This window comes from Delphinapterus leucas, chromosome 2 (assembly GCF_059928025.1).
Source record: "Delphinapterus leucas isolate spDelLeu-1000000601 "Yukka" chromosome 2, BTC_Dleu_Yukka2, whole genome shotgun sequence".
Lineage (NCBI taxonomy): Eukaryota > Metazoa > Chordata > Mammalia > Artiodactyla > Monodontidae > Delphinapterus > Delphinapterus leucas.
The window spans coordinates 18,187,504-18,201,419 of record NC_143130.1 but is presented as its reverse complement, the minus strand read 5'-3'; the positions used below and the strand labels follow the sequence as shown (position 1 = coordinate 18,201,419).

Sequence of the window (13,916 nt, the reverse complement as noted above, 5' to 3'; positions counted from 1 at the left end):
ACAAATTGTGTAGTAGTAATTGAATTTTATTGACACCCAGGGAGATTATTAGTCAGAGCATACCTCTGGGATCCTTTTATGACATACTTTGATTTTTTTCTTTGTCTAGATTAGGACCAGGCAGAAAATCATAAGTATTCCCGGTGCCAGTCATTTCCTATTTATCATGCCAGGGGGCTGGTGAATTTGCTCATAGAGGAGAATGCTGCACCATTAGAGGGAAAAAATGCTCAAGTTTCAGCTTCCCAGGACTATCTTGGAATAAATTGCTAAAAGAATTCACCAGTTCTCCTGGCTGGCAGCTGTGAACTTTTGTTGTAAGGAGTGGGCATAGTGCAGCTTACAGGTCAAATGTTGCTGATTGCTTTATTTAAACTTCATTTTGAAAGTACAGAAAGTAAAGTTTGAAGTACAGATAAAAGCTTTAGGTATATTACATATGGCTCGTCATGCTAAAAGTATGTCCACAATTCTGAATTGTGATGTGATATATTTATTTTTCAGTTTTATGTGGAAGTTGACTTTTTACCTTTTTTACATTTCAGTATCATTTTCTCGCTGTAGATTATGTACTAGCTCTTTAGAAGATATGAACTCTCTATTTTTTGGACTGATGTCCTACATTCAATCTGAGGGAGGAATTTTTAAAATTTTAAAGCTATGTTAATAGAATGTTAAATTTAATTTTTCACAATAATGTCAACAAAAGATACAAAGACAGGCCTCTGAAGCTTTACTTGTATTAGTGTTTGACTGTATGTGGAAGTTAAATCGTGGATGTCACTTTTGGAGTGATCACTGATATTATTCAACCCGTCCATTCGGAAGGGTATATGTTGGCAAATAGGAGACTAGAAATGAAGGTTTGATTTATATTTTCATGTTGAAATGCATATGGTAGTGGTTTTGGTCAGGGATTTTATTTATAAAGTCCAAATTGATATCATTCAAAATGATAATTTCTGAATTTATACAAAAAGTTAAATTTGTGGGGCTGTGGTTTGGTGGAAAGAACCACAGACAGGGTTTTAAGTGAAAAGAGCTGGCCTGATATTTATATGATCTTTGTCAGGAACTTGCATAGATGTGTTTTCTCATCTGTAAAATGAGTAAATATACCAGATGGGCTCTAATGTCTTCTCTAACATGAATTTTTTTACTTTTTTAGTGTAGTGATAGCCAAGTAAGTTAGGTTGTAGAAGCTGAAAATAATTTGATTCCTTTTTTCTTTTTTACAGTTTGAATTATTTTACAGCCAGCATTTCAGTGGAAGGAAACTTACATGGTTACATTATCTTTGTACAGGTAAAATGCATTTAATTATATCTAGTTTAATGAAATTTACCTGATATGATTATGTTAAAAATTTGGAAATCGATTTCATAGGCCCTAATTATAGTTGTTGTTTTTTTCCTGATGTTAGTTTTTAACATTTTCTTCTTCATCTTCCTTTCTGGTTACCATTAAAGCAACTAATAATGAAGTTCAAGTGAAGCACTTTTTTTCTTTTAATTTGCATTCCTTTTATTATGAATAAAGTTGAGCACGTTTTTATATGGTTAAAGCAAGTGCAGCATTTTTAATAGTGTTTTATAATTATGCTACTTATAAGGAGTTTCTGAATTTCATAATGGTTTCCTATATTTCTGTAACAAATCACTTTTTATAGATACTAGGAATTTTATTTAGAAACCCAGGCTTGATGAAACATATCTTAAAAATCTCTTCTCTCTAGATATGGCAGATATCCTCAAAAATTTCATTAACTATTATAGCATCACAAGGAGACCTAACCATTTGATTTTTATTTGTGGTACTGTAATGAATGGCAGTAGTAAACGCTTTTTCCAAAATGTCCCAATTAACTTCCAGTACTTTCCAGTTTTAGAAAAGTTTAATCAAAATCTAATCATTTCCTTAGCTTCTTCCTGGAACAGTGGGGTCTACTAATTGGAAAGTAGGATTAATACTTTGAGTGATTGGAGCCTCTATTCAGTTTCTCTAAGCTGCCTGAAGATGTTAGCCAAAGCAAACACTCAGAATTTCTCTACTTTTGCTAAACCTATGCTTTGAAAAGTACATTGAATCAACTTTCTCTTTGTATAAGAGGGAAAGGATGGCCATGTATGTTAATGTCTCTTAGAAATGGTACAAGAAAATCTGATTAGTTGCCATACCTTTATTTAGGAAATTCACTCACCTAAGAGAAATTTCATCTAAGTAGTTTCTTGTAAGTACCATTTATTTGACTACTTTATATTTGGAATATGATGTCTCATTTTGTTAGTAATACATATTAGTACATAATAATTAGTACATAGTAATAAATATCTTTACAAGTTTATGTTTATTGAACAAATTGGGCATTTTAATTTTTTCAGTAGTTTGTGAAATAAAGAGATGTTCATTGATATTCTTAGTAAGTGGTCGCTTAGTAGCTGGCCTTTAATTTTACATCTATTGTGAATTTTTTATATTCTCATTTAGTAAATACAATTGATTTTAAGGAAAAAAACATTGCTGGACCAGTGTTTTAATGTATTTGGATTAAGTTTACTTTTACTTCCCCTAAATATCTATCTTGGGGAGTTTAAACTCCTTTGCATTACCTCAGCAATAATCATTCTGTCTCCTAAAGTAGTTTTAATGAGGGATTTACTATTTTGGTGTTTGGCAACTAGTTATATATTCAGATTAAGATATTATTGGTGAGAATACTTCTTTGGTGGTCCTGTGTACTTGTGTTGCATTACATCAGAAGGCACGTGGTGTCAGACTGTCCCACTGTGAGAGGCAGTAAAGTGGTCACTTGGTTGATTGAGGTGATGTTTCCATTGTGAGGAGACTGTTTCCCCTTTTCAATTAGCAGGTGATCTGAGGGGTGACACTTAGGTCCCAAATGAATACCATCTTCCACGAACAACTGTATGTGATGGTTGTAGCATCCACTGGTGATCATTGCTTGAATCAGTTATCTTCTTCCTGGTTGCAGATCAGTGATACTCTGTCATGCACTCAGCATTTAGTAGCTGACATTCTTCTGTAAAACAAACTTTCCCTTAGAGGCTAGGTTGCTGATAGGTAGTAGAGGAGTAACTTGGATTAAAGTATTGTGAGAGTTCTGCCTACTCTTTATTTCTGGTAATTGTTAATTACCAATTCAGTTATGGTTGTCTGATTTTTCAAGTATGTATGTATTGGAATGTTTTATTCTAGCTTGGAGTTTCTTAAAGTTTGTCAACCTATTCTGAAGGTTAAATGACCTCTTTGTCATTTTCCTTTTCTATTTACACAGCAGTAATTAAGTGAATCATCCAGATTTGGGATTTCCTTCCTTGCCCCACATGTTCCTCCACCCCTTCCCCAGTCTTTCCAGCCATTAGCTGAGTAATAAGAGAATGGTGCTGAAAAAAAGTGGAAAGAGGTCCATGTACCCCGACACCGATAATTTATTGAAAAATAGCAAGAAAAAGTCATAAAACACAACTAACAAGTTTTCCTGTTTTTAAGGGATGCAGAGTGGATTTGATATCAGTAAATGATACTTAGACCCCTTACTTGCATTGTCTCCTAATGCTCTTTGGGTTCTTGTGGCAGAAGCCTCATTCTGTTTCCAAACCCATGGTAGTACATTGCAACATCTGTGACAGCTAGGTGATGGTCCTAGCTTAATCATATAGGTGCTTGAGGCATTATTTTATACTTGTTTCTGGGATATGATTAAGGAGTCATTGCACAAATGGTGTAATGCAGTTTACATGATTTTTTTTTTTTTTTGCCTCTCACCGCGTTTCCTAAACTTTAATGTTGAGATGAGGCTCTTAAAGTGCTCTTTATACTAATTGTTAGTAGGACAGTCCTAATGACTGTAGTCTACTTAAACTCTACATGAATTGGATATTCCAATTAATTAAACTTCCTTTCATGAAAATTCAGAGATTAGGAATTTTTTCTGTAGGTGTTCCTATGCAAATAATTTTGAAAAATATTTCTGAATATCAGTTTTTAAAAAAATAAGTCGAGGCATAATGCAAGTTAGAATAGGCATCTGTGTGGTCATAGTAAGCTGGAGAATTGACTTATATCCTTTAAAGTCTTTAATTACATAATGAATTAAATATATATTATTAAATAATAAAGCACACAATCTTGATCAGAGTTACTAATTACCACTACTAACAGGGAGAATGCAGCCTCTGGGGTAAGTTCATGTAACATACAGCTTCCTTGAGTTAAAATATAGAGCCCTAAAACCAAATCTCATGCTGATACAGTTTATAATTCATTAACAGTCAAATAATGCAGGATGTGTGTGTGTGTGCTTGTGTAAGAGAGAGAAAGAGAAATACAATCACTAAACCATAACTTTATTCTTTAGGAAGCAGTTCTTTGACTTGCATTAACTGTTTTTACATGTTGCAAGTGCATAACTGTTTGACACACTGTTTGTTAACAAGCTCTTCAGTGTGCTGCCCCCTGGGATGGGTAGAACTGTAGTTGGCCTAAGCCTGATGTACCTTTCTAGCTCTCAGGGTAGTGTAGGGTCCAGAACATTGTTATTCCATCAACTATTTCAACAAAATAATGCATCTGCCTGTTTGTGTCTCTTCCCATTTGTGTTTGTTCCTAGAAAATTACTGGGGAGAAAAACATTATTTATGAAACAAAATAGCATTGTTATATTTTGGCAGAAATTATGGTTTAGACACTTTAGTACAGGTGTCCTCCTGTATGCTTGAACCTTCCCTGGGGTAGATGAGATACACACATAGGAGGCAGTTGCTGGTAGCAGGCTATCATGCTCTCCCTTTGTCTGTCTGTTTCTCCTCCTACCTCCACCTCCTCTTACTTTTTTTCTGCCCAAGTCTTAGCCTTCCTATTACTATTTAAAGACATTGTTTGAGCTTACTGGTAATGTTATGATAGCTTAACCATGATTTATACTACATACTCAAAGCTAAGAGCTGTCCCCTCCATCCCCCCACCCCCGCAAACAGGTGATTACATTGCTGGCAGGAATAGCTTTGCAACAATTTAACCAAGAGTTCTTGGTTCACTCTTTCAGGAGAAAATATCTGAAATAAACAGTTGTTACTGAGGTAATTTTGGAATGCTTCTTTGAATGATGAGTTTATTGTCACAATTTTGTTTTAATTGTAGGTGAAGTTAAAATGAACTATTTGGGCAAACCATACGTAGCTATGGTCACAACATACCAAATGGCGGTTCTTCTTGCCTTTAACAACAGTGAAACCGTCAGCTATAAAGAACTTCAAGACAGCACTCAGATGAACGAAAAGGAACTGACAAAAACAATCAAATCATTACTCGATGTGAAAATGATTAACCATGATTCAGAAAAGGTATGGGGTAATAGTTAAAGGAATTTAAGCATTATAAGTATTAAAGCTTTTTCATGGGATGTTTGCAGTTTTAAAAGTAAGGTTATAATTGTTAATGCCCTTTGTTCTTTGAGAAGCACTCGAATCAGCTACATTACTTCAGGCTCCTTATGGCCAAGAACTTGAGGCGTCACAGAGAAGGCTGTCTAAGTTGGTACTCGTGTGCCCTTTATAGATTGATTTTATTTGTCCTATACTGTGACAGTTTACTGAAAAATTATTAAAGAGTTGACAGCAGAAGGATTCTGGTTAATTGAGGTTTTAAAACTGTAGTCTGTACTAAATCTTGCTGGGTTTTTTCCCCCATATGTTTAGTTAATATTTAATTACATGGTTCTGTGATAGGAAATGACAGCCTGTTGATGTCTATTTATACACATATTTAATATGTGTAACTCCATCTCAGGTGCTGTCACTCTCATGTCCCTGAATTTCAGGACTCAACTAACCCCCATATATATATATATATTTTTTTTTTTAATTTGTTTATTTTTGGCTGCATTGGGTCTTCATTGCTGCGTGTGGGCTTTCTCTAGTTGTGGTGAGCAGGGGCTACTCTTCATTGAGGTGCGGGGGCTTCTCATTGCGGTGGCTTCTCTTGTTGCGGAGCACGGGCTCTAGGTGCGCGGGCTCAGTAGTTGTGGCTCACGGGCTCTAGGGCACAGGCTCAGTAGTTGTGGCGCACAGGGTTATTGCTCCGCGGCATGTGGGATCTTCCCGGACCAGGGCTCGAACCCGTGTCGCCTTCATTGGCAGGTGGATTCTTAACCACTGTGCCACCAGGGAAGCCCAACCCCCATATGTTTTTAATATCTGTCCTGAGAATTAGCAAGCTGATAGTATATTCCTTTTTTTCTTTATAACTTTTTTTTTCTAGTAACATGTTTTTGTTTTTAAAGTATGTCTTGGATATTTAAATGGTTAAAAAAGCAACAGATATGGGTTAAATCTCCTGCTTCAGATTATTGTGCCCATAAGAAAAAAGTCTTGTAAATGATGCTTCGTTTTAATTTTGGTTCATGGCCTACGACTTATTTCTCTCATGAGTTCATTTTGCTAATGATGACTTTTGTAGCCTATAATTGAACAGCTCTAAATGGCATATATGCTGAAATTCAAATCAAGCTTTTCTTAATTTTGAGAAACGATTAATTTTTCTGACTTTAGAAACTTAACAAAATATTAAGTTCTTAATATTAAGGTTTTAATTAAGTCAATTAATTATAAGTAAAAGTTTCTAAGTTTAAAATTTTAAGTTTAAATTTTTAAGCTTAAGTGCCTAAAAAGTTAAGTATTTTTCTAAAGCATGTTATTTTTACTGCCCAGAAATGTACAAAATAAATATTGGTAGGTTGTTTGCACATTAAATTTTAATTATGAATCTGGCATTCTTTAATAGAGTTTCTTTGGTTATTATTGAGAAAGTGTCATCTGCCAAGTGCTTCGTGGTCCTGCTGGCGGACAGATTCTACCGTATGACGTGCGTGGCTTTCTTAAGCCCAGTAGAGCTTAAGAGCTAAAAATTGGCTTAACAACTTCCACTTGAGAAAAGTCCACTCGCTTTTGGCAGAGTGAATAAAACGGGCATTGAGGGGTGATGTCAGAATCACACCGGGGTGGTGAGGAAGTGATGCTTGTGTGCCATTGGAACCAGTTGGCTTCTCTAGTCAGGTTATTTTAATTGGTATTTTGTTACTGCAGCATTCCAAAAAAAAAAATTTGGTTGTTTGGTTTTTCAAAATGTGATGGAAAAATTATGAGCCTCGCTATTTCATAAAAATTTAAATGTTAAAATTCTGTTTAAGCCAATGAGCTTGACTCTCGTCAGATTTATCTGGTGGTCATGTATTAAACAGTTGGGCCAGAAAATAGCTTTATTCTAAATCTAAGCTGATTAAAATTCTATCAAGCATAAAATTAGGAAAGAATTGTTTTTTCCTTCATTGTTTGACAGAAGACAATTATTTTTCTCTTAAATAATATTTATAATGTAAAAGATTACGAGAGTTGAGTCTTTTTTCCTTGGTCATTGTTTAATTTCATGGCTTGTTATTTAGTGATTTTATAAATGTAAATGAATTATTTTTAATTGTAGGAAGACATTGATGCAGAATCTTCATTTTCATTAAATATGAACTTCAGCAGTAAAAGAACAAAATTTAAAATTACTACATCAATGCAGAAAGACACACCACAGGTAAATGCTTTCTAACGTCATTTCTTTTGGAAATATTTAAGCATTGGGCTTTACAAGTGGTAATATTGAGACCAATGCAAAACTTTTCATATCAAAATTATGATACATCTTCTCTGGTTTATTTTTTGCATTGACTAACCTTATAAACAGTATTTTAGATTATAAAAACAGTAGTATAATGAGTATCTTAGGGAAAAGCTATCGTAGTTTAGTCATATTTGCTCTTTTGTTTTTGTTTTTTTCTCCCAGTTTTAATAATTGTCACACAGCACAGTATAAGTTTAAGCAGTACAGCATAATGATTTGACTTACCTACATCATGAAATGATTATCACAGTAAGTTTAGTGAACATCCATCATCTCATATAGATACAAAATTAAATAAATAGGAAAAAACTTTTCATTGTGATGAGAACTTGTAGGATTTCCTCTCAACAGCTTTCATAGATAACACAGAGCAGTGTTAATTGTATTTATCATGTTTACATTCCATCTCTAATCATCATTTATCTTATAATTGGGAGTTTGTACCTTCTGACCCCCTTCATCCAATTTCCCCTCTCCCCACCCCCACCCCCTGCCTCTGGTAACCACAAATCTGATCTCTTTTTCTGTGAGTTTGTTTGTTTGTTTTTGAAGTATAATTGACACTGTGTTAGTTCCTGTTACACAACATAGTGATTCAATATTTCTATACATTTCAAAATGATCCCCATGACTGGTCTAGTTACAATGTGTCACCATATAAAGATATTACATAAATTACCCCACACTGTACATTCCATACCCATGACTCATTTATTTTGCCACTGGAAGTTTATAACTCTTAATCTCCCTCACCTATTTTTCTCTTCCCCTCATCTCCCTTCCTTCTGGCAACCACCTGTTTATTCTCTGTATCTGTAATTCTGTTTGTGTTTTGCTGTGTTCAGTCATTTGTTTTGTTTTTTAGATTTCACATATATGTGAAATCATACAGTATATGTCTTTGTGTGACTTATTTCACTTAGCATAGTACCCTCTAGGCCCATCTATGTTGTCGCAAATGGCAAGATTTCATGCTTTTTTTATGGCTGAGTAATATACCATTGTGTATATATATCATGTCTTCTTTATCCATTCATCTGTTGATGGGCCTTAGGTTGCTTCCATATCTTTGCTATTGTAAATAATGCCACAATGAACATAGTCATATTTGCTCTTAAACTGTATTAACATATATGGATTTGCTTTGTATTCTTTCCAAAAATTTCTACCTTGAATAGTAATATAATCTCATATTTTTCATTTGTAAAATATCAGAAGGTTTTACAACACATTTTTCAAAGAAAAGTTGTAGAAAATGCTTCTCAAACTTTCCTGTGCAAATGAACCACGGGGGATGGTGTTAAAATTCAAATTGTGAGCTTGTTGGTCTGGAGTGGGGTCTGGCCCCGGGTGAGCCAGTTTGCACGGTGAACATCTGCTGTTGCTTGTTTCACCTCAGCAGCAGTTGTTCTGGGGCAGCCTATTCATATCACTGAAGTTTCCTGATTGCCTCCTATGTGCCACCCTGACCTTGGGCTCGGGGCAGGATGTGAAGGTATCAGAGATGCCAGGCCGCTCCAGGGACTTACTCCCCCATGGGAGACAAATGTTAATTGCTGTTAAATTTGAACCCTAAAATGTTCAAGATCTCATTTTCCTGTAGGCTAATGATACTAATTTGTAATATGGATTGTATTTTCTCTCTTAAAAGCTGTTATGAGATCCCTACTGATGTGGCATTGCCTGCTTGTGCCTCTCCTCCACTGTCTTTCCTTGAGCTCCATGCAGAGAGGCCCTTCTGGCCCATCCTTGCTGGCTTCTCTGCTGGAGTCAAATGGAGCCCTTCACAGCTCTTGCCCTTGAAGCCTGCTCCAGTGTGCACTTGGAGCCAGTTACTAAAGTCTACAAGCTTTGTGGTATAAGTTTTTACTCATTGATAGGACAGCAGTCTTGAAAACTATTACTCTGTGTCACTTAAGTTCTCCTTTATTGACTACTTACGCTGAGTACAATTTACAATAGTGTTCATTTTTAAAAAAATAACCTTCCAACTTTAAGTTAAGAAATTATACATAACTCACTGTAAATATTCTTTTGGTAATGGTTATGTTATACTGGGCACATAATTGTATAATTTGATTCTCAGTATTGATTGGAGATTTATTTAAACTCACAAATAAAATGAGTTAAAAACAAGTGCAGTGAATTAATGTCTCATTGGCTTTTTTTGTCCTTGTAAAACAGGAAATGGAGCAGACGAGAAGTGCTGTAGATGAAGATCGGAAAATGTACCTCCAAGCTGCTATAGTTCGTATCATGAAAGCACGAAAAGTACTTCGGCATAATGCCCTTATTCAGGAGGTAAAAGGGGGAAAAGTCCTCAAGACCTCTTGGGGCAGAGGGTATTAGGATTAGGAATGTTTCTTTGTGAAGATGTTACAGAAATAATACGACTCCCAAATAACATAAAGAAATGCTTCATTACTTAATGAGAACAGTACTCACTTAAAATTTCAGTATTAAACTCATGTTTGAATTTAGAGGTCTAAGCCTTACCGATTCAGCCTTGTGTCCAGTTATTGAAGGACGTGGACCACATCACACACTCACTCGTTCCATGAATACACGAGCATCTACCATGTGTGGAGCACCGTGCTGGTCACCATGGGGTGCAGAGCAGCTCAGGATGTGGCTCCTGCTGTTTTGGAGTTCAGTCTAGTAGGGAAGAAATGCGTTATTGAAATAATATGGGAGTAAATATAAAATTACACTCACATGCAACAGAGAAAAGGTATACAGTAGCATGAGAATGTGTATAAAGGTCTTGACTTGGGGGTGTGGTGGAAAGCTTTCCTGAGCAGGTGTTACTTCAGCTAAGAGCTGAAAGTTGAGTAGGGGTTGAGTGGAAGCTTGAGGGGTGTATATGAGTAGTTAGATAGATGAATTAGTCTATGGTTTAATTTAGTTATATATGACTATTATTAGATTTTGCTGTATCCATGTGTTCTTCACAGTTTTTATCCCTTCACAACATAAAGGTCGGGCTTTTTCCTTAGTTTGCATAAAAAGTTACGTGCTCCAGTGCCCTCCTGGTGAGAAGAGCACTTAAACATCCGTGTCTCTCCCACAGGTGATCAGCCAGTCAAGAGCTCGGTTTAACCCTAGCATCAGCATGATTAAGAAGTGCATTGAAGTTCTCATAGACAAACAGTACATCGAACGCAGCCAGGCGTCAGCAGATGAGTACAGCTACGTAGCGTGACGCGCGCTCCCCCGTGTGGATGTGAGACGGTCATTGCCATCGCCATCCGGTGTGTCCTGTGGGAGAAGGCAGGCCTGTGCCTCCATAATTCGGCCATTTGGCAGCCCCTGTTTCTCTGCTGTTTACAACATCACCAGTGCCACGTCATGAGCGTCAGAGAAAATGCCTAGAGATATTTCAAGCTCATGTCATTATGACATTTCTTAAAACTTTATTAAAAAAGAATGAGTGAAGTATTGGTGAAATGTGGAAATTTGGCTGGGTACCATGCTTTTTCTCCCCTTCACGTTTGCAGTTGATGTTTTTTTTTTTTTTTTTTTAATGTATCTTAAAGGACATAAGATAAAAAACTTAAATATTGTAATATGACAGATAACCTAATAATTGTATCTACATTAAAATGACAAACATGATATTGCTGCTTGTCAAATAAAAAAATAAAGAAATAGAATGCCTTTTTTATGTGGATGGAATATCACAAAATAATACATATAAATGTCCGTGAGTTTTCAAAGCAGCTCATGCAACTTTAGTTGCATTTGTATCTGAACAGTGTAATTCACTTATACTCCTATTTAAATATCCTACATGAAAAACGTCTAGATTGTTGTTTTTGAATGCATAAAGATGCATTCAGCATAAAGAATGTTTTATTTTTATGGATTAGAACTACATTGGATTTGAGCATTTTGAATAGTGAGGATTTAATTCCATCAAGAGTTTCTGGTGGTGTCCTGCTGCAGCTCAGAACCAAAAGTGAGGGGAATGTGTGTGACCTCACATGTGGCTCAGAAAGAGCTGTCATTCAAAGGTTGTCTTACTTTTGTTTCCACAGTGTGTCAGTTCTAATGTAGACTAATGCCCCGCCTCTGCTGCGTTCCCTTCTCCCTTCCTCTGGGTTGTAGGTGGTCTTGTGTTTCCGGTGTATTCCTCCCATACTCCTGCCTGCCTGTTACCCTTCCACCCCCTACCACGTTCACACTAGAGTCACTCTCCGACATCACAGGTGTTCTTAGCAGTGCATAACCTAAATACCTTTCGTTTTTTTGTTTTTTTAATCTGTGTGATGCGTTACACCAGCTGCCACTTGCATAAACATGAAAGTCCATTATTTTGTTTATTATATATATCAACAGCACCATTGGAATGCTCTGGTCTATTTTCATATTTATTATCTATCTACCCTTCCCCCACCACAACACACACATACAACTTCTTTTAAGCTGAGATATTTTAAAGCATATCCTACATGTATCATTTCACTTACAATACTTCAGTTTATATCTCTAACAGAAAAGGCCTTTAAAAAAAAAACCACAACCACAGTTACTTTATTACACTTAACAAATAAACAGTAACTTCATATCATTTAATATAGGGTCCATATTCAAACTTCTCTTATTGTTGCAAAAATGGCTTTTTCAGTTGGTTTGTTTGATGGCACTTTTTCTAACTCATGTCTCTTAAGTGTTTAAAAAATCTTCTGAGCTTTTAATGACTTCTATACTGTATTTCTCATTTTCCCTTTTTTCCCCCAGAGAGAAAATAACGGCAAACCGTATAATACTGTACGTCCACTGTCAAAAAAACAGACCTTTGTTTTTATAACTTGATAAAGTTTTCCAAATTGATTCCTTTTTTTCTTAAATATTTATAAATGTTAAATTAAGTCTTATCCTGATGTCTAATTGTCAAGAAAATATATTGAAAAATGGACAAAATACTTGTGCTGAGGTTGACGGAAGTGACTGACAGGAGTTGTTGTCCCACCCTTTTCCCCATTGCACCTGAAAGGAGACATACTGGAGACACGCTTGTCATGCCCTTCACCGAGCCCGCTCCCAAGAGGGCGGTGAGTAGGATGGGTTTAGCGCACTTTCTGCGGGGGAGCAGGAGCTTGGGAAGAGCTGAGGCTGTCGGGTGGGGTCAGGCAGTGGACGTCACGGTGCCAAACCTTGGCACACAGCTCTGTGCGTGGTGCCCAGTGCTGTGGGCAGGAGGGGTCGGAGCGACAGAAGGGCAAGGCGAGGGAGGAGAGGAACGGCTCTCAACGCTGTAGCTTAGAAAACGAAAAGAACGTGACCAAAACTTTCAGAAGCTAAAAAAGAAGTCCTGAAGACTGAGGTGGTTAACATGTGAGCCAGGGATGTATTTTACAACCAATGTGCAGCTCTTGTCAACACTTTGCTCTTTCCCTTCGAAACCAGATATTTTCATTGCTGCTGGAGGTGCAGGTTTATCCTAGGGTTTGCTCCAATACTTTACGACAATTGCCTTAATATAAACAAAAGGATAGACACTCTGGGGTTTGTGTTTTACTTTATAACTTACGACCTTGATAGGATTTTATAACTTGTGTATGCTGTAATGCTATAACATTCCTGTTAATTGTTTTTAAACCCTTATTGAAGGCAGACTGTGGCTGGTGCTTCCGCATCTTATTTGTTTGATCTTCAGACAGTCCTGTTAAATAGGCAGCGTTCCTCTCTTTTCACAGGTGAGGAAACTAAATGTAGAGTGTTTTCCAGGAGTCATTGCCAGAAACGGCAGAACCTGAATTTAAAACCCAGGTAGGGGCTTCCCTGGTGGCATAGTGGTTGAGAGTCCGCCTGCCGATGCAGGGGACACAGGTTCGTGCTCCGGTCCGGGAAGATCCCACATGCCGCGGAGCGGCTGGGCCCGTGAGCCATGGCCGCTGAGCCTGCGTGTCCAGAGCCTGTGCTCCGCAACGGGAGAGGCCACAGCAGTGAGAGGCCTGCGTACGGCAAAACAAGCAAACAAACAAAAAACCCAGGCAGGACTGTGGACCTAATAAATACAGTCTATTTATACAGAGTAGCCTGTGCATTAGATAGAAATAACTTCATGTTATACATGAAGAATAGTTTTTCCTGACTTTTCAGAATAAAAGTTTGTGTCTAGTTAATTTGTGATATAGTAAACATTTTCTATTTTAGTTTCTTAAGGTACTTATTTAAGCTGTAAATGTACATGGTTAAGTGACTTGGCTCAAAACTGGTTCATGGCA

At 36.7% G+C, this 13,916-nt stretch overlaps 1 protein-coding gene across 4 annotated transcripts in view; it reads left to right on the top strand.

Moving 5' to 3' along the window:
• CUL2 (cullin 2) overlaps positions 1 to 13,700 on the top strand; it is an 83,954-nt gene extending 70,254 nt beyond the window's left edge. For all 4 annotated transcript variants that reach the window (XM_022580410.3, XM_022580408.3, XM_022580409.2 and 1 more), the window contains exons 17-21: positions 1,239 to 1,305; positions 5,161 to 5,363; positions 7,498 to 7,599; positions 9,871 to 9,987; positions 10,757 to 13,700. In XM_022580410.3, the coding sequence (XP_022436118.1) occupies positions 1,239 to 1,305; positions 5,161 to 5,363; positions 7,498 to 7,599; positions 9,871 to 9,987; positions 10,757 to 10,888 (621 nt within the window). In that variant the 3' untranslated portion in view covers positions 10,889 to 13,700. The remainder of the gene's footprint in view (positions 1 to 1,238; positions 1,306 to 5,160; positions 5,364 to 7,497; positions 7,600 to 9,870; positions 9,988 to 10,756) is intronic.
• Positions 13,701 to 13,916: the final 216 nt, after the last annotated feature.